Raw genomic sequence first — 25,737 nt, 5'->3', positions numbered from 1 at the left:
ATAGAGGGGGAGAGAGTTTACCTGTTTTAATGGAGATACACGGAGCGTCACTCGGGTTCCGGTACGCGGCAGATACACTTAACAAGACGTAGGCTCTCGTACGCGGGAGATATACGGAAACAGTTGGCTCAGATTCAAGCTCTCGTACGCGGCAGAAACATTTAACAAGACTTAGGATTTTGGTACGCGGCAGATGTAGACAACGTGACTCGGGCTTTGTACGTGTTGGAGATAGATCAGTGGAGTATTTATATTGCGTCATGTGTGTTTGGGATTTTAGTGGATCGTAGTTTGAAACATCGCTTGCTAGTGATACGTCTTGGGGGCAAGTTTTGGTATTTGCATCGAGTAACATATTTGTGAGATATATGTGTTTGAGGTAAATTGTATTTGGGAATTATGTAATGAGATTTGATTTCAAACAGGAGTTCATGTTCCGAGACAGTTAGAGTGATGAAGCAGCGGTTATGGTCTCACATATTGTTTTAGTGTATTCCCTGCTCCATTTGATTATTGGTTTCCTTCGCCGCTATTTTGTTATCATATGCGTCGAGTTTGTTGCTATTTAAACGATCCTTGAGATTGGAATTATCGTCCATTACTTATTACGTGTATCTGTCTCCATCCCTCTCTCTCTCCGTTGGGTGTTCATTTTGTAAAGTGCAGAGATTTGTGTTAGTGCAATTTGCACAGAGTATGTCAGCAATATGTGCAATGGGTAATGTATAGTGATCAGTCATGTAATGTCTTATCCTGGGTAGAGTTTCTCTCTTATTGAGTGTATATGTATTTATAGTTTGGTTACTCAGTTTGAGTGGTATCTATGCTCGAATGGATCATGTATTAAGTTAATGTGCCGGCTGGGTGTTGTGTTCAGATTCATACTCAGATAGTTAATATATTTATATTTTTAAAGAGTGGTTCATGAACATATGGCTAATAGGTTAGTCACTGATTGTCGAGAGACGGCCATATTAGATTGTTTAATCACTTATAAGTGTGTTGGCCTCAGCCTTGCGATACTTACATGATTTACATATCCTGGGGATATCATTTCAGATTAGTTTGTCCTATTTTCACTCACCTATTTCATATTTATTGTTATTTCATTTTTCATTTATGTACATTGTTACTTATTATTGTTAATTATATTTGTTTTACAAATTCACACTATTTATTTCTAAAAGTCTTCCACTGCGCACATCCAATCCTTCCAATGTGCCCTCCACCTGGCGAAAGCAGCCAATATAAGAAAGATAAAGAGGAGGAGTGGATGATCGTACCGCCGACGCCCTACACCACAAATGTTATCAATTTCTGTTGTATCAAGTTTTTGGTAGGTAGAAAGTGATAACATGTCGATGAAAATTGGCATAAATTAACTGATGATGCTGGATTGAAGAAACTACAATATGCTACAAAATTTCATTAATCCAATGACTGATAATGAATTAAATTATTTGTCAACATATCACACCATTTTTGTAGTGAACTAATACTCTTTTAAGTCTTAAGATTACACCATACTTATTTATTAATATTTCTGTTAGTTAAATGTATGAACTTTAAAACAATTGGAAAGGTATTTATTAGTACATTTGTTGGGACCGGACCCTCGTCTTATAGAAAAAGAATTTACCGGGCTGCCGTCTCTCAAACGTTGAGAACCACTGATTAAGAGAGAGGTTCCCTGGCATCGGAGTTCTAAGCAGGGAAACAGAAACTTATTCTTAGATTAAGAGAAACGGGATTGCTCCACGCCAGAATTTCTAAGACAAAATGAAGGGTTATAATGAAACAAGAAAAATGGTGCATCATTGGAATGTTTTCCAAAGAAATCTCTACGTTATGTTTCAGGGAAAGTAGGTATTTCAAAAACCTCAGCCCAGACAGCTACACTTTGAAGAAATTTTCTCTGATGAGACATGTTTTTACATACATAGTCGTGTTGCTTCACAGAAAAATTGGTACTGGAGCACAGATAATATCTGTATAACATACAAAGTTACACTGCCTGATGACAAAATTGGTGTATGATGTGTTGTAACTGCAAGAAGAATAATAAAGCCCATATTTTTTTTAAGATACAGTAAGTTCTGACAGGTACCACACACAAATACTCATGCCATTTTCTCAATTGTTGTTAGATAATGAGAGACAAAATGCATATTATTTTCAACAAGAATCTATGATAAGGAAGCGAAGGCGTACGCCCCTCTATGAAATTAAAGGCATTAAAATTACTATTAATCTCATGAATTTTAAGGTCATTTTATAAGAAATATATGAAATAGCAATATGTTTTCAGTTTAATTAGTAGAGAATCAATGTTATTAGCACATATGTACCAGGATGTGGTTCAAGTAGCATCGAGTGAAGCCCTTAGGGTCCTTGAAAAAAGAAAGGACGAGGGTGAGGAAGCTTGCACAGATTACTACATGGCTCTGCAGCATGAGTGTCTGTGCCTTTTGTAAAGCATTCTCTAGTGCGAAGCACAAGTGTTCTTCAATACAGTTTTTATGTGATTTGTATTATTAATCGTCATAACTAATATATTAATTATTGTAAAAATTAAAATTATGATTTTAATTATGTCTGTGAATTAACTTACAATAGATTTTAGTAGGTACCTTTATTTTTTTTTAATGCATGGACAAATGAAAGATGGATAACTCAGTACCGGTATGTACAATCACATAAACTAATGCAGTTTCATTAAACTAAAAGGTAGGAGAATAGATTTTGTACATAAATAGGCCTAATCTATATTTCTTAGAACAAGTACAGCAGAATCCCGCTAGTCCGAACGAACTGAGTCTGGGGCCTGTTCGGATTAAGCAGAGGACAGAAATGCAAGCAGAGTAACTGCGCCTTATCCCCTCTCCATTCCTTCACTGACCACCGCTTTGTTCAGTTTAGAGGTCAGATAATCTCTCTCTCTCTCTCTTGTTTGCATTTTCGGATCCAGAATTTCGGACTACTGTAACTATAAATATTTATATAATATGCTTTGTGATGTGTGTGTGTGTTTGTATGAAAAACACATACTGATGAAGCAGCTGCTGATTTGATACAATATTACATTTGTGTGAGTTTCAATTATAATTATGTTATAACAGGCTACCGTATTTTTATGTAGTGAAATTATTGGAGATCATCATGTGCTTTTAGATGTAATAGAATGACTATTCATAAGATTTTTTGTATTCGACAGATATTACAGAAAAAATGGGAGTATAAGGGTACAGTACATCAGTTATTCATAGATTTCAAAAAGGCATGTGACTCTGTTAAGAGGGAAGTTTTATATAATATTCTTATAGAAATTGGTATTCCCAAGAAACTAGTTTGATTAATTAAAATGTGTCTCAGTGAAACGTACAGCAGTGTCTATATAGGCCAGTTTCTGTTGGATGCTTTTCCAATTCACTGTGGGCTAAAGCAAGGAGATGCACTATCGCCTTTACTTTTTAACTTTGCTCTAGAATATGCCATTAGGAAAGTTCAGGATAACAGAAAGGGTTTGGAATTGCACGGGTTACATCAGCTTCTTATTTATGCGGATGATGTGAATATGTTAGGAGAGAATCCACAAATGATTAGGGAAAACATGGCAATTTTACTTGAAGCAAGTAAAGAGATAGATTTGAAAGTAAATCCCGAAAAGACATGATTATGTCTCGTGGCCAGAACATAGTACAAAATGGAAATATAAAAATTGGAAGAAGAGGTGGAAAAATTCAAACATTTTGGAGCAACAGTAACAAATATAAATGACATTCGGGAGGAAATTAAACGCAGAATAAATATGGAAATGCCTGTTATTATTTGGTTGAGAAGCTTTTATCATCTAGTCTGCTGTCAAAAAATCTGAAAGTTGAAATTTATAAAACAATTATATTACCAGTTATTCTGTATGGTTGTGAAACTTGGACTCTCACTTTGAGAGAGGAACAGAGATTAAGGGTATTTGAGAATTAGATTCTTAGAAAAATATTTGGGGCTAAAAGAGATGAAGAATAATTCTTTTTGGGTTCTCAGCCAGGTGAGTTGGTTATTTGTTTCCAAGCTTTCGATGACTAGCTCTGCCATCTTCTTCAGGGAATGAAGTGTCGTGGGACCATATCTAGCCAGTATATATACATCAGTAAGGCTTTCCGCTGTGAGCCAATCAGGAGCTAGATCCTAGTCCCGACCACCTACTGCATTCTGGTTGGTCGAAGCGGTGGCTAATCAGGAGTTAGTTCTTGGTCCCAACTGCCTGACGTGTGCTGGTGGTCAAAGAGGGTTGATGGTAGGCTTCCAAGATGTAGAACCAGAGAAGAATTATTCTATATGAAATGCCGGGAAAGCCTCAAGTTATAAAAGGGATGAAGTTACAGGAGAATGGAGAAAGTTACACAATGCAGAACTGCACGCATTGTATTCACCTGACATAATTAGGAACATTAAATCCAGACGTTTGAGATGGGCAGGGCATGTAGCTCGTATACGTGAATCCAGAAATGCATATAGGGTGTTAGTTGGGAGGCTGGAGGGGAAAAAGACCTTTCGGGAGGCCGAGACATAGATGGGAGGATAATATTAAAATGTATTTGAGGGAGGTGGGATATGATGGTAGAGACTGGATTAATCTTGCTCTAGATAGGAACCAATGGTGGGTTTATGTGAGGGTGGCAATGAACCTTCGGGTTCCTTAAATGCCATAAGTAAGTAAGTAAGCATACATCTTGCGGGAAAATAAGTGGTTAGGTTTACTACAATAAATATTATCTATACTGTAAGCTTGAGCACTATTTTTTCCGTGGTGTACAGATGTACTGTAACGATAATTTTACCATAAAATTCATATTTTTAATCATATCATATTACCTTAAAATGCAAACAGTTTTGACACCTTTGCCTAAAAAAAATTCTGCCGGAAGCTGCCACTGCATAGCCCATATTACCAATGATTCTCTGAAATTAATAAGGAGCTGTTTGATAACAGGATAATTTCGATAGAGTTAAAGTACATTCTCCAGATCAAATTGTGTGCGAATATTATTTATGGGGAACCCTAAAAATAGCCAATTCTAATTTCATCAAGAGATGTCAGGAATGTGTGCACAATGGACGTGGGAAAAACCCATATAACACAAGTTGTACTCGTTATGGAATAAAAGTGCAATTGTGTGCATGCTGTTATTAATAAAAGCTATACCGGTATGTGTTGAAATACACAGGAGTTAGGCTACACACTGAAATTGCTGCTGTCTGCACCACACGCCACAGAAACTATGAGGGAGGTTACAGATTGAAACTGCTGCTGTATACCAGTACACCGTGCACTACTCACCATGCATGCATGAGCTTTACTGGCCCACATGCGAGCCAAACACTCTGTGTATCACTAGTGCCATACACAGCAGACTACTTTGCGAGTGATGCTGAGATATTTTATGAACACAAGATTATTTTCACGAAAGTCTCTTCTAAAAAAAAAGCTCACATTATATTGACTAGAAGATTCTGAGCTAATAACGATAAATTTAACTGTACAAAGAGACAATCCTTGACTGATACAGCAGATAGAATCAGCCTGTACAAATTGAATGCAGATAAAATTACCTTGATCATCAAAACCATGTGTAATCTCATGGCCGACAACAGTACCAAAGCGCCCATAGTCCATAGCCCTGTTCAACAAATAGAACTCTCATTAATTTCTCCTTAAAGTTTACATAGGCCAATTCTTTATTAGCCCTCTATCCCTTCTGTAATTGGAGAGGCTAAGGAAAGCCAAATGAAACCTAACTCATAGAAAATTATCTGGCCTACTAGTTTCGAAGTGTTGTTCTTCATTGTCCAAAGCCTAATGAAGCTAGCATGGGATCTTCACTAGGCTTTGGACACAACAGGAAACCAGAAGATGGCACGGCTTTGGACAATGAAAAACAACACTTCGAAAATAGTCAGTCAGGTAATTTCCTAAAAATTAACACATTAAAGAGGTTGAAAAGTTAATCAGTGATATATAAGTGTTAAAAGTGTATACTGGTATAGAGCAATGAAGAGTTCAAAATTAATTTGTCAATATAAAACATAAATCTTTGGCTTAATTTTGGAATTATATTGATATTATTTAGTTTATTTTACAACAGCTAGGCTCACTTTGGCCTGGAATGGCTGAGTAGTGATTGCAATTCATTATATAAATCTGGCTGCATGATGCATACTAAATGTACAGTATTCATGTATAAACACTAATAAACTGATAAAAAAAGGAGGATAGCAATGGCAAAGAAAGCTTTTAATAGGAAAAAGACCATCTTTTGCGGACCTCTGGAAAAAGAACTAATGAAGAGACTAATGAAGTGCTTTGTGTGGAGTGTGGCATTGTATGGTGCAGAAACATGGACATTATGATGAAGTGAAGAGAAGCAAATAGAAGCATTTAAAATGTGGATATGGAGAAGAATGGAGCATGTGAAATGGACAGACAGACTAAGAAATGAAGCAGTGTTGGAAAGAGTCAGTGAAGAAAGAGTGATGCTGAAATTATCAGGAAGAGAAAAAGGAATTGGTTGGGTCACTGACTGAGAAGAAGCTGCCTACTGAAGGATGCACTGCAGGGAATGGTGAATGGGAGAAGAGTTTGGGGCAGAGAAGATATCAGATGATAGACGACATTAAAATATATGGATCATATGTGGAGACAAAGAGGAAGGCAGAAAATATGAAAGATTGGAGAATGCTGGGTTTGCAGTGAAATACATGCCATTGGGCAGAAAACTATGAATAAATGAAAATGATAAAATAATTTTGCGTTCAAAATACTCCTTAACATGACTGTATGGAGCTTCTATAATTATATCTGTGTGATAACTGTCTCCTCATTTGCAACTTCCAACAGTGGAAGAAAAGTTTCTCAAGACATCCATTAATTAGTTCCATGAAATGATTATATACTCTCGTAACTTTTTAAATACTGTACTAGATGAATCCTACATTACTTTTTATTGATTGGACTCCCCTCGAGTTTTATAATTTGGTGTATAATTTAATACAATTTAATATTACTTACATAAGAATTGACTCTTGAGCACGACGATTTCTTTTACCATTCTTTGATTTTTTTCTAAGTGTTCGGTTGGTCGACTTATGCCTTCGTCTTTTCTTACGCGAAACTCTGCAATGAAAAACATTAACATCCAATGCATCATCATCAATATTATTTAAATGTGGCATATTAAGAAGATAAATGAATGATACTCTAAGGATATCACTAAGCTGGTTTCATATTGAAAGTTAATTTGTATATTGGCGATGCTATCACATACTGGCAGAAAGAATTAGATGAACACTTTTATATAGAAAGAAAATATTAAACTCTCTTTTGTACGCAGACAGTCAGATTATCAACTCGGATAATAAAGATAATTTAGAAAAAGTATTGTTAAAACTAAATAAGGAAGTAAAAAATTGTTGAATGAAAATTGCCACACCAAAAACGAAAGTTATGGAATATTATGGAAAATTTTCAGTAAACATTAAAATAACGATAGGATATAATGTGACAGAATGGGCGAATAACTTTAATTATTTAGGTTGTAAAGTAGGAAGAGAGAGAGAGAGGTGTAAATGTTAATCAAACACATCTCAATTTCTACAGTTCTGTGGAACAGTAAAATGCACACTGACAAGGAAATGCCAGACAAAAGCAATGCTGAAGTTGTAGAGGACAGTATATGGCTCAGAATGCTACGTAAACTATAAACTGAAGGACAAGAGAGGAGATTGGAGGTGTCAGTGATGCGATTTTTGAAACTGATAGCGAATTTAGACTAACAGACCATAAACAGAATGGCAATATTAGGAAGGAATTAGGACTAATAGAAATAAATGAACTAATTCAAAGATATAGAGAAAAATGGCTCGACCATGTACAGAGAATGCCACTAACAAGATTTCCAAAACAGATCTCACAGTAAACAGAATGGGGCTTTGTGGTAGAGATCCTTAATCTCAACTTTGTGGTCTAAAAGAAGAAACTATCTGCCATATAGTTCATAAATTGATTCATTAAGTTTCAGGAGATATCAACTGCTTGATATCACAATCCTATGGCAGACAACAATACAAAAAGGGATTGTGAACATGCCTCTCAAACTGATTAAAATTTCAGAATTGCTCGATTAATTCTCAAGATTTTTTGTAAAAAAATGAGTGCTGGTAGGCATAATATGGCTGAAGCGATCGGAGCTAATCAAACCAGTCTTTTATTATATTCTCTCGTATTCCTCTAATTTAAAATATAACTAACACAATTTTAACGTTTACTGAAAATTTTCCATAAAATTCCATAACTTTCGTTTTTGATGTGGAAATTTTCATTCAACAATTTTTTACTTTATTATTTAGTTTAAACAGTATTTTTTTGTAAATTATCTTTATTAGCTGAGTTGATAATCTGATCGTCTGCGTACAAATTTTAAATTTAAATTTAAAAATTGGAAATTTATCCTTTAAAGAGGTTGAAAAATTCAAATATCTTGGAGCAACAGTAACAAATATAAATGATACTTCGGAGGAAATTAAACGCAGAATAAATATGGGAAATGTCTGTTATTATTCGGCTGAGAAGCTTTTGTCATCTAGTCTGCTTTCAAAAAAGCTGAAAGTTAGAATTTATAAAACAGTTATATTACCGATTGTTCTGTATGGTTGTGAAACTTGGACTGTCACTTCGAGAGAGGAACAGAGGTTAAGGATGTTTGAGAATAAGATGCTTTGGAAAATATTTGAGGCTAAGGGAGATGAAGTTACAAGAGAATGGAGAAAGTTACACAATGCAGAACTGTACGCAGAACATTAAATCCAGACGTTTGAGATGGGCAGGGCATGTAGCAAGTATGGGCGAATCCACAAAAGCATATAGAATGTTAGTTGGGAGGCTGGAGGGAAAAGACCTTTGAGGAGGCCGAGGCATAGATGGGAGTATAATATTAAAATGGATTTGAGGGAAGTGGGATATGATGGTAGAAACCAGATTAATCCTGCTTAGGATAGGGACTAATGGCAGGCTTGTGTGAGAGCGGCAATGAACCTCCGGGTTCTCTAAAAACCCATAAGTAAGTAAGTTATTCTTTAAATTTTATTTATTTATTGATGTAATATATATGATTTTGTCACTTTTGTAAGTATTAGGGCAGAAAAAATATATCAAATGAAGGGATGATAATGATATAGTCCTAAGTCACAAAGACAAGAGTGTATTAAAGGTTTAGAGTCCAATGCTATTAGATGCGGTGTCATAATTTCTTCACCGTATGCTTACGTCATTTATTGAGTAAATTTTATAATATTTTACTAGTAGCTTCCCCATATGTCTAAAAAATGAATTCGCACAAAAAACTATTTTCGTTGAAAGTGTGGCTTTGGATTATCTCATTCACACCCCTTCAAATATCAAGCCAGAAGTGAGAACGTGTTTAGTACAAATCAATTTATTTATTTATTTACTTACTTATTTACTTATCTGTCTGTCTGTCTGTCTGTCTGTCTGTCTGTCTGTCTGTCTGTCTGTCTGTCTGTCTGTCTGTCTGTCTGTCTATCTATCTATCTATCTATCTATCTATCTATCTATCTATCTATCTATCTATCTATCTATCTATCTATCTATCTATCTATCTATCTATCTATCTATCTATCTATCTATCTATCTATCTATCTATCTATCTATCTATCTATCTATCTATCTATCTATCTATCTTTATTTATTTATTTAACCTGGTAGAGATAAGGCCATCAGGCCTTCTCTTCCTCTCTACCAGGGGATTACAACTACAATATTAAGAATACAATTACAATTAATATTAAATTTACAAATACAATAAAAATCAAAGTACTAAAAGATTAACAGACTAATAAAAGCTAGACAGTTCATTGTAAAATCAAGAAGAAAGAATTTTTTTTATTAACTAAGTAAAAATTAAACCTACTCTACGCAGTAAGAAAATGCTTAATAAGTTTGCTTTTGAACGCTACTAAATTCCGACAGTCTCTGATGTCACTGGGTAGGGTATTCCACAAGCGCAAAAGCGAGATTGTGTATGATGATGAATACAATGATGTCTTATGTGTTGGTATGGCTAGTATGAGGCTATTTTGCGTGCGTGTGAAGAGATTATGATATGATGACAGGTAACTGAAACGGGAGGCAAGGTAGGTAGGTGTAGAGGTGTGAAGGACTTGGAAAAGGAGAACAAGAGAATGAAAATTTCTACGTTCGTTAAGCCGTAGCCAGTTTAGGGTTTGGAAGGATGGGGAATGTGGTCAGCGTGACGGACATCGCAGACGAAGCGAACTCAAGAATTATGAACACGTAATCTTTGCGACTGATCAGTTGGAAATAAATAATGAATTCAACATTAGAATAAAATTACAGTCTGTCACTTCTATGACATTACTCACCTAATGATGTTGTTCTGTCCTGTATAAAAAGGATGCTGCATGATGGCTGCAGGAAGTGCTGCAATTGTTCAAGAAATACAATTAACTCATTACTGCATAGCGTCCTAAAAATGGGACGTGCATAAAATACTGATTTCTATGGAACTTTTTCTTGTTTAGTACAGTTGGAGGCATTGTTTAGAAGGTAAATTGTTACACTGTATTATGGTGTTGCAGAATTTGAATTCCGCGCGAACATTTGTTCATACCAGCTAATTTTTTACAAGATGGCAGGATAACAGTATTTTGTGACGCACCGCGTGTAAGTTCATTCTTAGTTACTCTGTAATGGTGGTACAGAAATCTGATTTTTATTTTCACATAATGAGTTGAATACTTCAGTTTTCGTGTGGTATATAACAACAATAAAATTTTCTTATATGTTGCTAGGTACAAAGTGAAATAAAGTGCCGTCCTAAAAATAGGACGCCATGCAGTGTGCACTCCTGTACTATTCCATAATATGTATATGGTTTCCATTACATTGTTTTATTTCCATTCTAACCGTGAGTGAAATTCTGGGATTAATGGAAAATCAAAATAATAACAATGAGAGTCTAATATATGTGACCCCTCCAGAAGATTTCCATGATACAAATAAATACAGTGATAAATCGGACGACGAGCATGAGGCTTATTTGAATAATCTTGGCGGTAAAATGCTACTTAGTAAAGCGTAATTACAAAAAAAAATATGTAATGATGATAATGAAGATGACATTGTTGATGAAAGTGTGCCAGAGTCTTCTAACATAAAAGCTGCAACAAATGATTTTGAAAGTACATTAGACAAAAATGGAGCTGAGGTTTCTCGCACAAGTTATTGCCGTCCGAAAAGAAGGAAGCTAGTATATGAACATTTACAAGACAGGGAAGGTAATTCCAGGTAGAAGGCCATCGTACTACTACAACTACACGTACCATTATTACTACTATAACCACCAACGTACCGCCCTGTGGCATCGTGGTCTAAGGCATCCTGCCTCAGACTCACGTTACGGAATGCGCGCTGGTTCGAGTCCTCGAGGGGAAAGAAATTTTCTCATGAAATTTCGGACAGTGTATGGGACTGGTGCCCACCCAGCAACATCATGCATTTGTGGAGCTACGATAGGTAGCGAAAATCCGGTTTCGGAAACCAGCTATAACGGCTAGGGGGAATCATCGTGCTAACCACACGATACCGCCATTCTGGTTGGATGATTGTGCACCTCTGTTTCGGCATGTGGACGTGAGACCAGCAGCAGGCTGGTCGTTCTTGGCCCTTCATGGACTGTAGAGCCACGAATTTTTTTACAATCACCACCATCAGCACCAGCGCTAGCAGCAGCAATAGCAGCACCATCACTAGCAGCAACAGCAGTACCAGCGCTAGGACAGAAACAGCAGCACCAGAGTTGGCAGTACCGATGTTAGCAACAGCGGCAACAGAGTGATAGTCCATCTTCGCTTATTTTCTTGATGTTGCCATAGTAAATGCTTGGTTTCTATACAGAAAAATTAAGCCTCAAAACTCTTCAGAACCGCTCCTCAACTTTTGCCGTCTCCTGTCTTTTACAGTACCGTACTAAAAAGGCATGGGGTGAGTTCCCACTAAGGAAAAATTGTTCCCATTCCATCAGGAGACATAAGATTTGAAGGTCAACACCACTGGCCAGTTGAAAATGAAACAGTGCGAAGGTGTGCTAATTGTACAGGGAAAGCAAAGTCCATCTGCAGCAAGTGTCAAATTGGACTCCACCCTAAATATTTCTACCCTTACCACACAAAATAGTGTTGTGCAATGCGTAGGCTTGTGTGAGGAGGGCAGTTGAACCACTGATTCTAATATGTGTATATGCATTTGCTACATAATAAATACATAAATACTATTTGAACTAAAAGAGGGGTTATTCTATTCAGCTATTGTGTCACTGACCATTATGCATAGCGTCCTATTTATGGGACGGTCCTTAATTTTTATCCTAGAAAATAAATAAAGAGAAAAATGGTAAGAAAGCATTCTTAAGTCACAAACTAGCAAACTTAAACTCAGAAACGCATTTTTCAAGTCATTAATAGCTTTATGCAGTAATGGGTTAAATCAATCTGTGTTTCCGCAACAAAATATGTCCATTATTCACTAAGAAATATAACCTATCTGTACAACAGTACATACCGGTAATTTGTTGGTTTCAAGAACAACCTATGCTTTCGAGAAATCGCAGCAGATCATTATTACGGTTTCAGACGCAATTAGGCCCGTCTTAAGCAGTAAAGAGCAGTAAAGTGCCACCGTGCTAGGTATCATTAGACTGCTCCACTCTTGTTCTAATTTTAATGGTTTGGTATTCCTTTAAGATGCAAATTTCATATCTCTTATAATGTCTGTTTAAGTTTTTAACTAAACTCGATTATAGTCACGGCATACTAAAATTATTTGGATACTGTCTAGCTATTTGCTAATACAACTTTATCCAAATAATAATGTTTATAATTAAAATACAATCTTATTTTTATTTATTTTTTAGAGGTCCACTTTCCTCATTTTCATCACAGTGAAATCCCTAATGACAATGTCATAGACCAGTAATAGTATAAAGTAATTCCGAATTACAAATAAAATAGTCATTGGAACAAGTGTTTCTTTGCAGTTGAATTTTTCAAATAATTCTTCACTCTTCATAGAAGTGAGAAAAACCGTTCCCTACTTGAATTTATGGAAATACAGCTGAGACATTACGTTGGCTTATATCTTACTTATCAAATAGAAAACAAAAAGTAGAAATAAATGTACCAAAATATTCACAAAGATTTTTACTCAGAATTTAGGAATTTTAAACGTGGAGATTCTCAGAGATCCATTGTTCATTATTGTTTCTAATTTATATTAATCTACATCTTAATTATACAACTTTTAACACTATATCACTTCGGAATATATATATATATATATATATATATATATATATATACATACATACAGTATATATGCTTTCACGTGTTAATTAACTACTTTACCTTGCTGACTAGTTTCAGCCAGTGGGCTGTCCTCAGAACTCGGTGGTCTTCGTGTCTTCTGATTGTGTTTCTTGTAGGGGTGTACCAGGATTTGTGTAGTGTAAAGTGGAGTCAAAAAGTGTGTGTGTTCTGAAACTTAGTTGTGTATGAGGATTTGATGCGGATGTGCTTTTGTGTGCCTGTATATTTCATATTGTTCTAGTGTGGTTAGTTTCTGGTTTTTCAGTTGGAGATGTAGAATTTCCATTTCTGTGTTTATGTTGCTGAAGGTGTGGTTGGCGTTTGTGATGTATTCTGCATATGAGAAGTCTTTTGTGATTTGGTTATGGCTGTGATGTGTTCTTTGCAAGGTATTTGTCCTATGTAGAAGTTGTTGCAGGTATTTCATTTGAGTTTCTTTACACCTGTATGATTCTATTTGTTTGTTTGTGTGTTGGGATGCTTTTGTAGAGTGTTTTGTGTTCTGTATGCGATGTTGCAATTTAATTTCTTGAATGAGGTTGTAATCTTGTGTGTGTTTTTGTTTCCGTATGTTAGTGTGGTCCACATCTGTGGAGTAATGGTCAGCGTATCTGGCCGCGAAACCAGGTGGCCCGGGTTCGAATCCCGGTCAGGGCAAGTTACCTGGTTGAGGTTTTTTCCGGAGTTTTCCCTCAACCCACTACGAGCAAATGCTGGGTAACTTTCGGTGCTGGACCCCGGACTCATTTCACCGGCATTATCACCTTCATTTCATTCAGACGCTAAATAATCTAGATGTTGATACAGCGTCGTAAAATAACCCAATAAAAAAATATTAGTGTGATGTATTTTTTGTGTTCTTGTGTTTGTGTTGTATTCCTATGTTTTTTGTAATTCTGTTTTGTCTTTCTTATTATGTTAGTGTTGTATCTGTTCAAAAAAAAGGTGGATCGAGAATGACTCACTGAGACAGTAATAGGCTATGGGCCTTATACTTATTTGGATGATGTTACTGATATTTATTGTATGTTGTCATTGGCTAATGTCTGGATCTCGTGATCAAACCTCTTCCCACAGCAGTACACCCTAATGGATGATTACTCTAAACAGCCTGTGAGAAGAAAGTACGATGCATTCCAAGAAGAAATATAAATAAAAATTGGAAGCACAATTATTTTAAGCATCCATACATAGTCATGAACTAGCAAAGTTCAAGGTACTGGACACTTCACGAGAAGAAATTTTTCTGTCATCAATAAAGGAGACCTATAAAATATGAAATGAAATGAAATGAAATGAAATGAAATAGCCCAATATGTCCCATGAAGGGCAAAGGCCTCCTACCCTTGGGTAGGGTTAGCTCAGTTTTCCTAACTTGGCGAGCTACTCCATGTTACGTTCAATGCTGTTCGTTAGGTATAATGTTGTTTGACACTACTCTTTTCACTGTTCACTATTAAACTTCCCTCAAACAATGATGCTTGCATGTTGCTGTTCTAGTCGTTGCTCAGTTGTCTGCCTAGCGACTTCCACTCTTCTCTGTCCCTTGCTATCCGTGTCCATTGGTGCCCTGCGTGATCTTTGAAGATGTCCTCCCATCTGCGTCTTGGTCTGCCTTGCGTCCTTTGCCCAATCCGTGTGTCCCAAACAGTACTTTTGTAGGTCCATCTGTTGTCTTGTAGTCTGGCAATGTGTCCTCCCCATTTCCATTTGCTTTGTGTGACTGTTTGTGCGACGTCTGTTGTCTGTGCTAGTTGTTGGATTGTGGTGTTTGGTATCCTGTCTTGCAGGGATATTCTTAAGATTTTGTGCTGCATTTTACGTTGACATATTTGAAGTTTGTTCTTTTGCTGTGATCTTAGAGACCATGTTTGACATCCGTATAATAGCACAGGATATACACATGTTTCTAGGGTGTGAAATTTTATTTTCCGGCTTTCTTTCTGTCTAGGAGTATGAACTTGAGCATAGTGATGGCAAAAGACAGAAAAACTTAAAAGTAAAGTAACATAAATATACAATGTCCAGGTGTCTGTAAACATAATAAACTTAAATTTCAAAATTTAAGAAGTTGTTTTAAGCATTGTTTCACCTAATTTTGTTATTTAGAACAGAATTTTGAAATAATTCCGGTGTAAAATTATAATTAACGATTCACGTAACTCCAGTGCGAAATTATAATTATTGACTTACACAACTCTAAAATGGATCTATCAGGAGTAACATACATAGACACATAAGGCCACATTGCTTCTCTTTTTTTCTCTCTTTCTTGTATGAAGGAGGGCCCCGAAGGCTTGCACTGCAGCCTGAGGCTTATTGTGCTTGCTACTCCTATTCTGTGAATGATTGGGTAGCCAAATGGCTGCATTCTTGTACAAGTACAGTATGTCGTGCCATGAGCATAACCCGGGCTATTGTATGGATGGTGAAATGTGAATTAATGTTGGCAAAATGAGTCCGAGGTCCAATGTCGAAAGTTACCCAGCAATTCTGCTTCAGTTGGTTGAGGGAAAACCCTGGAAAAAATTTCAACCAGGATTTGAACCCAGCCCACTTGTTTCACAATAGACGCACCAACTGTTACTCCACAGCGGTGGACACATTGCTATTTATAATAATTCGTTAATGGAAGAAATTATTGAAACTTACTAATGCTGTTGCGTGTCATCTCATAAAATGCGTTCACAACAAATGGTGAAGAATTCCATCTGAAACCCAAAAAATCACATTTTATTTGAAATTTCATAATATACATCTCTATCTATTATATAATACATACATTTTATCTTTCTTTGTCCGCAAGTGTACAGCTGCACTCTGTTTGTTTTCAAGTCATTTTTTACTTTGCTTTTTTGCACCGTTATTTTAATATTGTAATTCTCTTACGTCGTGTACCTTATTATATTTCATTGTTACTTTTCCATCTATGTCTTTATGTGAAAAGCTTAATAATGTGCAAACCAGACCTGAAGATGCTATCTTAATAGCAAAAGCGCTAGTCATATATGTGTTTATATATGTAACCTAATGTAATCTTTTGTATTATGCATTAGGTTTTAAAAAATAGACAGTTATTGAAGGACCTTTGATATTTATTTTCATTTACTCGTTAACTTGTCGGACCAACTTGCCTTTCAAATTCTCGAACTTCAGTCAGTAGCAGCTGGTGACTGAAATCTTTGGTGAGGCTCATGTAACTAGTTTAAGTACCTTCCATAGATAATGTTTATTATTCATGAGATTATTATTATTATTATTATTATTATTATTATTATTATTATATTAATATCATTATTAGTGTATTATATATATATTATTGTGACTTTTATTAAAAAAATAATGTAACTTTTATTGTCACAACAATAATGACTTTCTATAATTGAATTTAAACACTCCCGTCAACAATGGGATTTCCACTCCACACAGCAACACAGTATTCGTTATTGCACTCCACAGACGACAATGACAATTCACTTGGATTATTGAGAACAACAATGTACTACTAATCTTAACTAATGTTCACAAAGCACTATTTACAAAACAGAACTGTCAGTTCTCAGTTCACAGTTCGTTGCCTTGGCTAGTTCTTCTAGCTCATTCACTCAAGTTCACAGTATATCGAACCCAAGTCTCCCAGAGACAGTCTACTGCACTCGAACTCAAGACTTCCGGAGACAGTCCACTGCACTCGAATTCCAGACTTCCAACTGCGTTGCTTCCGCTTGGACGCCACTCAAGTTCACTAGCGTGTCGAACCCTAGACTCCTGCGCTGATTCACAAGCTGAATTCGCTGTCCAATACCAACAACAACTGACTGGCTCCTTCTTCGCGTCTCCTATTTAGCACTAAACCATAGTTTCGAGAAAGCACTGTTTCCAGTGTCTTCCACCTGTTATTCGCGGCTTCTGTTTCCGCACGTCTGTTCGGGAGGTTTCGTTCCCCCCTTCACCTCGCACAGCGAAGCACCTACAGCTTTTCGTCCCCTTTCGCCTCGTGCCAAAGTGTTGGCCTTCCTCTCTCTCTCTCTCTCTCTCCGCGCACAGCTGCCAGCATCACGCAGCTTACTCTCTTCTGCGGGACGTGCTTTCGATTCTCGACACGGCTGTCACAATATCATATTACTGTATTATTATTATTATTATTATTATTATTATTATTATTGTTATTATTATTATTATTATTATTATTATTATTATTATTATTATTATTATTAATGAAAAATAATGCCACTCACCAAATCAGTTGTTGTGCTGTTCGTTTCAGTGACTGAGTGTGATGAAACAATGTATATTATGCTCAGCTAAAGAAGTACTGTACCGGTACTCGTATGTTTGAAATTTCCCTGGAAATATTTTTCAGGTCGCTGAAGCCCTCAGCAGTAGATACATTGTTCTTTTTTTCTCGACAGCAACAAGCACCGCCAACAGAAAAGTTTATTTCACACCACATTACCAGTACCACATAACCATTTATGTTATCTTTCTGAAAAATTGTCAATGATGTGTGTGTCCCTTTATTTAAAGCTCCCCTTCTTTCAATATTATTTCTTCCCGAAAAAAGATATTCTAACAATTAATTAACTATATCAACATTATTCATAGCATCTATTCCTGTTCCTATTTTTCTAAACACATAACAACACAACCACAGTCACTACTGTACTACGAAGTAAAATAAGACAACACCCTTGCATAAGTCATAAACTGAGACATAAGGAGAGAGAACAGTGTGGGCTCGTACCTGCTAAACAGCGAGAAATGTTGTGTTATTTGTGGCCTCTTTAGGAAGACAAGACACCACTGCAGTTCTCACCCATCCCACATCCCACCCTTGAAACCGGTTTATGCATGGAAGAAGTGAAAGCTGACCAGGCTACAAGGCCGAAGAATTGTGCCTCAGTTACAGCGTTTCAAGTGCAACCTCGAAACCCGCAAAAACATCCGAAATGCAGAAGCCAGACCCAGCACAAGTGCGTCAGGCCTCAGGAACAAATTTTACTGCAAGACAGGTCTATATACATTACAAAGTTTTCAAATACTCCTACAACGCTATATGCTTCATACCAAAAAATAATATTATATATAAAACCACAAAATTTGAGTTTAGTGAAGCCAAGTGACTGAGGCCTGGCCTCATTTGCCAGCCACCACTGACTTCAGTATTCAAGAGCAAAATATTTTTATTCTGACACATTTTGAATTCATTAAGCATGGATCACTTGTGAGGCTTACATAATTTTTTCAAGGACTAAAGTTTGTGTCTATGACAGTTTCAGTGACAGCTCGCTCATAAGGGCTGCAGGTCTCCCTGAAATTTTAAAAATAAACCAAGTACCATATTTGAATAATTTTTAGAAATTATGTACATTCTTTAAAGATAGGCCTATATAAATAAATTTTTATATTTGTGTTCAGCTATAACTGTCAAGCTGTATATGGTTCAGGCTATGCCCTCCCTAGGCAAAATTGCAGGTAGCATTGCAGCAAGCTGACTGAGGAAAGAGTTGGGAAGAATATTTGTGAATACAGAAAGAGAGAGTCTGTACTCAGTGCAGCCCATGGAGTGGGCTAATGCGGATAAATTTATCGCCTAAAGTTACGACAAAGTGGCTGTAACAAGTGGGAAATGGGAGGTGTGCAGACAATTGAGGGGGTCAAAAGCAAAGGGGTACAAGTGACATTTCTAAGAATATGAGTTAAGTGCATCCAGGGTAAGCTAAAGCATCTAAAATTTTAGTAACAAAGGGATACGTCTTTTAACCACATCATACACTAAAACTTAAATAAACAATTTAACGGAATTTACGAAACCTTAAGTACTTTCAATCACATTTTTCTCAAAAAAAAAATTTCTTAAGTGCATTTATACCCCTTTGCTTCTGACTCCCTCAATTATTAAACAATCATACAAATATGTACAGCCTTAGACATAAAAAATGACTGGTCTCCTGTAGAGTGAATTTGTCGAAGTCCAGCTTTGAACAGTGCCTGGTTCACATGACTAGAGAAAGAATGTTCATTTTAGACCTAATTTACCCCTTGAATATAGCTTTGTTATAGATTGTTTATAACACTTGATCTCTAAACAGACAGAAAAAGCAACAAACAAACAAAGGAAAAATAGAACAGAATCTTGCATAAGAAATTCGTTCATGTGTAAACCTAAACTCTCATGAAATCAACCGAAGTCTTCTGAAGGAAACTTGGTGTATAGCAGCCAATCATTTTTTTTGTCTAAATTGATACATTTTGTGCATTACTACGCACATTAGTTAAATCGAATAATTATAAAAAAGGGAGATCACAGAAGGGAGCACGTATTTTTTTTTTCAGTAATTTTGCTGCTATACCTTCATTTTTCCAAACCGTTCTCATGATTAGCTGTGCTGAATAGTGTTTGTAAACGAATACCTGGATTATCCAACACAAGATAGGATTTTAATAGCTGATTAGTTAATACCATTTTTGTAAATAAGGAGAATCTAATAAAATGATTGGGAAACTTGAAATTGACAGAAATTCCACAGTGCAAGCAGTTACAGGGATTCTTTGTATGTTGAAGGACCCTTCAGCATTTGCATAGAATTGTTTAATCATATCATGCCTCATGTGGATATTTTACATGACCAGCTGCAGCATTGCAACGCAAACTCCATTAGTATTTGTAATACAGTAAATGCGTTTCTTGGGGCAATCATGAAAGGAAGAAACAAACTTCCTTCTATTACTCATCAACAAGAAGAAACTTCTCACATAAAGAAAAGGAACTCGTAATATCTTGAGATATGTGATACCATTTCTTATCAGGCGAAAGAAACATTTGCTTTCAATAAACATTTGTTTGCAGCAAAATTGTTAAATTTCTCCCTTTTCAAAGACAATATAAATTACACACAACTTCCTTCACTCGAATTTGATAAAACTATCGACTTATCCTTTCTTGTGTAAAGAACGTCTGAAAAATGAATTATCTATTTGTCCGCAATATTCCAGGGCTTATGAAATAATGTTGAATACAGGAATCATCTATAAGGCTACTGCTGAGCCTGAGCAGTACTTCCCCATGCTGAAAAGATAAAACTTTTCTATAAAGTACAATGACATAGGACTATCTTTTTGCTGCTTTGGCAATGTTAAGCACAGTAAAAATCATGATTGACAAAATTGTAAATTTCAATGATAAAGTGATCAATAAATTTTCCAGTCGTAAAGAAAGAAGACTTCGTGTTCACATCAAATTGTGAAATGAAGTAGTGACATGTCTGTGATTTCATTAAGAACACAACACAGTACAGTATTACATATTTTCATCAATATTTTTCTTTTAAATGTTAATGTGTTTCATAACTTCAAGCGTAATTAACAAAAATATCATCAACAAGTTTTCGACAGAGTCAATCGAAATAAGTTATTTCAGGTGCTAGCAAATAACCATATCCCCCAACACTCTTAATTAACATTCATAACATTTACAAAATAACTTTGATAGCAGTTAGAACCAACAACAGACTTTCAGATTGGCAACAAATTCATAGCAGAGTAAGATAAGGCTGTGGCCCATCTCCATTACTTTTCATCATATATATTATATATATATATATATATATATATAATATAATATATGAACAGAATCATTAAAGATTGGAAACTGACGCATCGTGGTTCAATTTCTATCACTCGAAATTTACAGTTTGACAGTCTACTCTTTGCTGATGATCTAGCCCTAGTTGCATGCCATGAAGATGAGCTTCAGTATTCAGTGCATAATCTTAATATGATCAGCGCAAAATACGACATGGAAATCAATATTAAAAAAAATAGAAGTCATGGCATTTCGTGGGAAATACCTGATCGCAAGTAAAATTTGCTTAAACAACAAAATAAATTAATAGAAAGAGCAAATAAGTTCACGTATATTCGCTATAATTTAACATTTTTGGGTGAAACAGATATAACATCTAAAATTTGCAAATACAATCAAACAATGAGAATAATCAACAAAATTATGAAGCCTTTCCTAGTACAGTGACACATAAGAATTTGTTTGTATAAAATCTTAGCTAGACCTGTACTATACTACGGAAGTGAAGCATGGACAATGAGAAGTACGGATATCAGCAGAACAATGGCCTATGAAATGAAATTTATGAAATCAACACTAGACTATATTCGCTTGGACCGCAAAAGAAATGATATCATGCGAGAACTTCAATTACAACCAGTCTCATAGTTTATAAACAAGTACCAGCTGCAGTGGAAAAACCACGTAAAAAACGAATCGTAATACACTTCCAAAAGCAAACTTCAATACCATCCCAGGAGAAAATATCTTTGGTCTGTTAAAAAAAAAAGGTGGACCAAGAATGACTCACTGAGACCGTAACAGGCCTTTGGCATTATACATGTTTGGATGATGCTGATGATATCATCAACAACAGTAGCACAAAAAGGATTGAACCAGTAATTCGTTACAATTTCAGCTTCAATACAAATAAAAAATTTATTAACAATATAAATTTCAATGTGACAGGCTATATGATAATACTACAGGCTTATGTACAATAGGAAATTCTAGTGCAGCCCTACCAAACTAAAATCTCACGAGCCCCCACTGGATAGTTTCAATACTAATACTTAACACTTATTAAATTTCAGTATTTTGGAGTAAAATAATATTACCCAGGTGCATTTAGTGAATGCAGATTTTATATATATATATATATATATATATATATCTTTACAGTGTATGTGGGAGTTATAGTCATATGTTTGAATGTCATCTCTAGCATCAGTATAACATGTCCATTGTCAATGCGATGGTGCTGTTGTGTGTTGTAGTAAGTGGAAGTGCAGCGTAATACTGACCCTACTGTCATGAGAGTCGTGCTAAGTGTCTCTTTAATGCCTGAGATTGAAACTAGTGTCCTGCATTGTTCAAACGTGAGAGAGGCAACCAAGACATTACAAACTTCGTCTTATTTCATATGAAAAACTAATGGCAAGATATGTGCTAAACTCCTTAAGCAGTTAAAACATGAGTGGAAATGCAGGACAGCAAATACTTTTATATCAAGGTGGAACAAACACGACAGGCCTCCTCCTGCAGGGCGAACATCGACAAATATCGAACTTCACCATACTCGACAGACTTGAACTGAACATAGCACCTGTAATGCACGAAATTAGTTTAAACTTTCTAAGAGAGCAAAGGCCCAATTCCTAACATTGACGAATACCTAAGAAAGGAATAAAATTGATTTTAAGGACTACACATTCTATAAAGAGCTTAAGTCAATGGACATTGTAATGTGTCTTTTTAAGTAGGCCTATAGTTAATGATAATTAAAACTAAGTTAATATACAAAAATGTTAATGATGTATCTAAATCTAACTATATTTTATAATCAATAGTCTATTCTAAACGCTATATACAGTACTGAAGGTCACGCAATTTTAATACATGTCACATTTTGAATAGGTATATAAAATCCTTTGACAGACTGTAACTTACTTCAGTACAGCATCTTCATCAATACCCAACATCATAAAATTTAATGTCTGCATGTAGGAGTGCATCCTTGCTACATTTCCAAAATGGTCATCTTCATGTATAACAAGCTGAAGAAGAAATAAACACGCAATATCAAAATTTTCGTAAGTAAACAAATATGATCATCACATTAAATAAATTGAATAATTATTTTAATTTTTACAAAATATGAATGCATTCCATTGAATATTTTTTTTACAATAATAAATAATCTCGTAACATAATTATTAAAAAATATATAACAAGTAGGTAATAAACAATCAGTAGGATTCGCTGAATGGATGGAAGAATGGTGAGTGAAAATACTTTATTACATGAATGTCTATAAGGTACATAAAAGGGGTAATCGAAAAGGAAACGTACACATTTTTTTTGCAAAACAATTAATAGACAGGTAAAAGAGAAATTATATACAAAAACCTACATATCAACCAAGAAGTTTACCAAGACATTTCTCCTATCTTGACACCAGCTTTAGTATTCCTTGTTCATAGAACTCTGCTTTGTGAGTTATTTCACTTCATCTCAATCGAAGCATTGGCTGCCCAGGAATTTCTTCAGTTGTATAAACAGATAAAGTCCAAAGAATCCAAGTCTGGACTGTACTGTGGATGCTGGAGAACCTCCCTGTCAAAATGCTCAATTTTTTCACGAAAGAAGCCATAACATGAAACAGTCTGATATTTGCAGTTTCTCTGATAGGGCGTTTTTCAACTTTGTCAATGTTCTAGTCTAGGTTGTAGCATTCACAATGGTCCCGTTAGGAAGAAACTTCACCAAGAGAACGCCATGCATGTTCCAGAACACAGTCACTACGACTTTTTTCACAGACTGAATTTCTTCCGTGTCTGGGAGTCAGAGGATGTTTTCACACCATACTGGGCTACTTTGTTTTGAACGTAGGCCTATAGTTTTATGCATAGAACTTATCATCAGTCATTACATCTTTCAGAAAGTAATGCCCTTCTTCAGCATTACACATGAAGTGGCCCTTCTGCTCTTCTGTCAAGTTTTTGGGTACCCACTGCAAACTACTTCGGCAAATTTCAATTTGACATGCACACTATCGTATGCTGCAGTACCGGTACCTTACGAATTGTTCTGCTCTGCCAAGGTTCGCAGATCGATCTGCTACTTGTCCCTAATTGCATATTTAATGCTTCTGACATGGGTGGTATTGAAGTTGTTATTGGTCTACTAGAATGTGGGTCATCATTGTCAACAAAGTTCACTCGGCCCTCTTGAAGGAATCTACACTATCTGGAGATGTTGCTATGATGCAAACAACCATCAATATACACGGCTAAGATTTCCCTGTGAACTTCACTTGAACTTTTTTTGTTTCGTCCACGAGAAATGGACTACATAGATCTCACTGTGAATGACACCTCAGTTCACATAGAACAGATTGATTACTCTTATGGGGTTTGAAGGCAACAACTTTTGTCAATTCCACTATGCTGCCATCATGACTGCAGAAGAAGTTATGTTACAACTCTCATTTGAATTGCATGGAGCAACTGCACTTCCGTCTAGTGGTCATTACCAGTCGACAGTGGCTATCTTGGTGGTTGTTCTCTTCGACATGTTACCGTTTTGACCAATCTGTTGTATGTGTGATCAGGGACGACACTAACAAACGGGCCATTTTTGCACAGTAGTTAACACTTCTTTCGCCAATTACCAGGAAAACACCTGACCAAGCCACAAGGTCTGTAGCGCGATATTCAAACTAATTGTCTGACAACTTTCAATGTCTGAGCCAAAAGAGTATTATATCAAGAAACTGTTGTGCATTACTTTTCGATCCTCCCTCGTATAAATAACAAGGTCTTAAACATTTCATATCTTAATAAAAAATAATACTTATCTGAATGTTGTATTAGGTAGATGGATGCATTGATGAGAAACTGAACAAATAAACAGAGGAACAAGAGAACTCTGAACTCAGTAATGAACGAATTAACATGAATACAATAACTACAAATAACACTAAATGAAGCTAAACTAAATCGCAAACTACATACCGGTAACTAATTAAATATATAATTGAATCACATGAAGTATTTAATTAGTTTTCTGTTATAAAGAGATTCTTAGAACAAATATATATATATATATATATATATATATATATATATATATATATATAATGTTAATATTACAAGGGCTACTGATGATAATACAATAAAATAGGGTACTACAATATCTGTGAAGTTAACAATAGCAAGATTCCCTGAAAAAGTATCGTGAAATTCCTGCAAGAGTTTCGTAAATAAAGCACTTATCATATAAGGTTATTATGCAAATTTAAAGAGCGAATTTTAATCAAGGTTGTTTCTGTAAGTAGGTAGGGTATCCCCCTCCAAAAGAAAGCAGAATTTTTTTTTCCTCTGTTCTTAAGAATAAGTATTTCTTTGAAAATTATACATTAAAAGAGCATTTATGCTGGAACTAATACTCTAGAGCAGTGCTTCTCAAACTTTTTGAAGTTGCAGGTGGGCAACGCACGCTTGTCTGCATTCACTGATTTCAGACTACGTTCTGCTGCTATGCAGAAACAATAATGTGTCGCGATGAACCAGCAGTATCCGCCAGTAAAATTTCGCCTGCTGCAGGCATGCAGAGTGTTGTGGCAATTACACTCACTCAGTGCATTTCTTATACAGTATTAATCCTTTGTACTGCTGACTCACAAACTACTGCCCACTCAGTGTCATGGCGGGCAT

General features: G+C 35.7%; 1 protein-coding gene across 5 annotated transcripts in view; it reads right to left on the bottom strand.

The window, feature by feature from the left end:
- LOC138698873 (neprilysin-1-like) overlaps window positions 1-25,737 on the bottom strand; it is a 222,694-nt gene that overhangs the window by 35,193 nt on the left and 161,764 nt on the right. For all 5 annotated transcript variants that reach the window (XM_069825081.1, XM_069825079.1, XM_069825084.1 and 2 more), the window contains 5 exons: window positions 22,970-23,076; window positions 16,108-16,166; window positions 10,456-10,513; window positions 7,067-7,171; window positions 5,611-5,678 (listed from right to left, as the gene is read on the bottom strand). In XM_069825081.1, coding sequence (XP_069681182.1) covers window positions 5,611-5,678; window positions 7,067-7,171; window positions 10,456-10,513; window positions 16,108-16,166; window positions 22,970-23,076 — 397 coding nt within the window. The remainder of the gene's footprint in view (window positions 1-5,610; window positions 5,679-7,066; window positions 7,172-10,455; window positions 10,514-16,107; window positions 16,167-22,969; window positions 23,077-25,737) is intronic.

The sequence above is a fragment of the Periplaneta americana genome, chromosome 1, assembly GCF_040183065.1.
Source record: "Periplaneta americana isolate PAMFEO1 chromosome 1, P.americana_PAMFEO1_priV1, whole genome shotgun sequence".
Classification (NCBI taxonomy): Eukaryota; Metazoa; Arthropoda; class Insecta; order Blattodea; family Blattidae; genus Periplaneta; species Periplaneta americana.
Note: the sequence above shows the minus strand (reverse complement) of the source record. Positions and strands in the feature narration are given on the sequence as shown.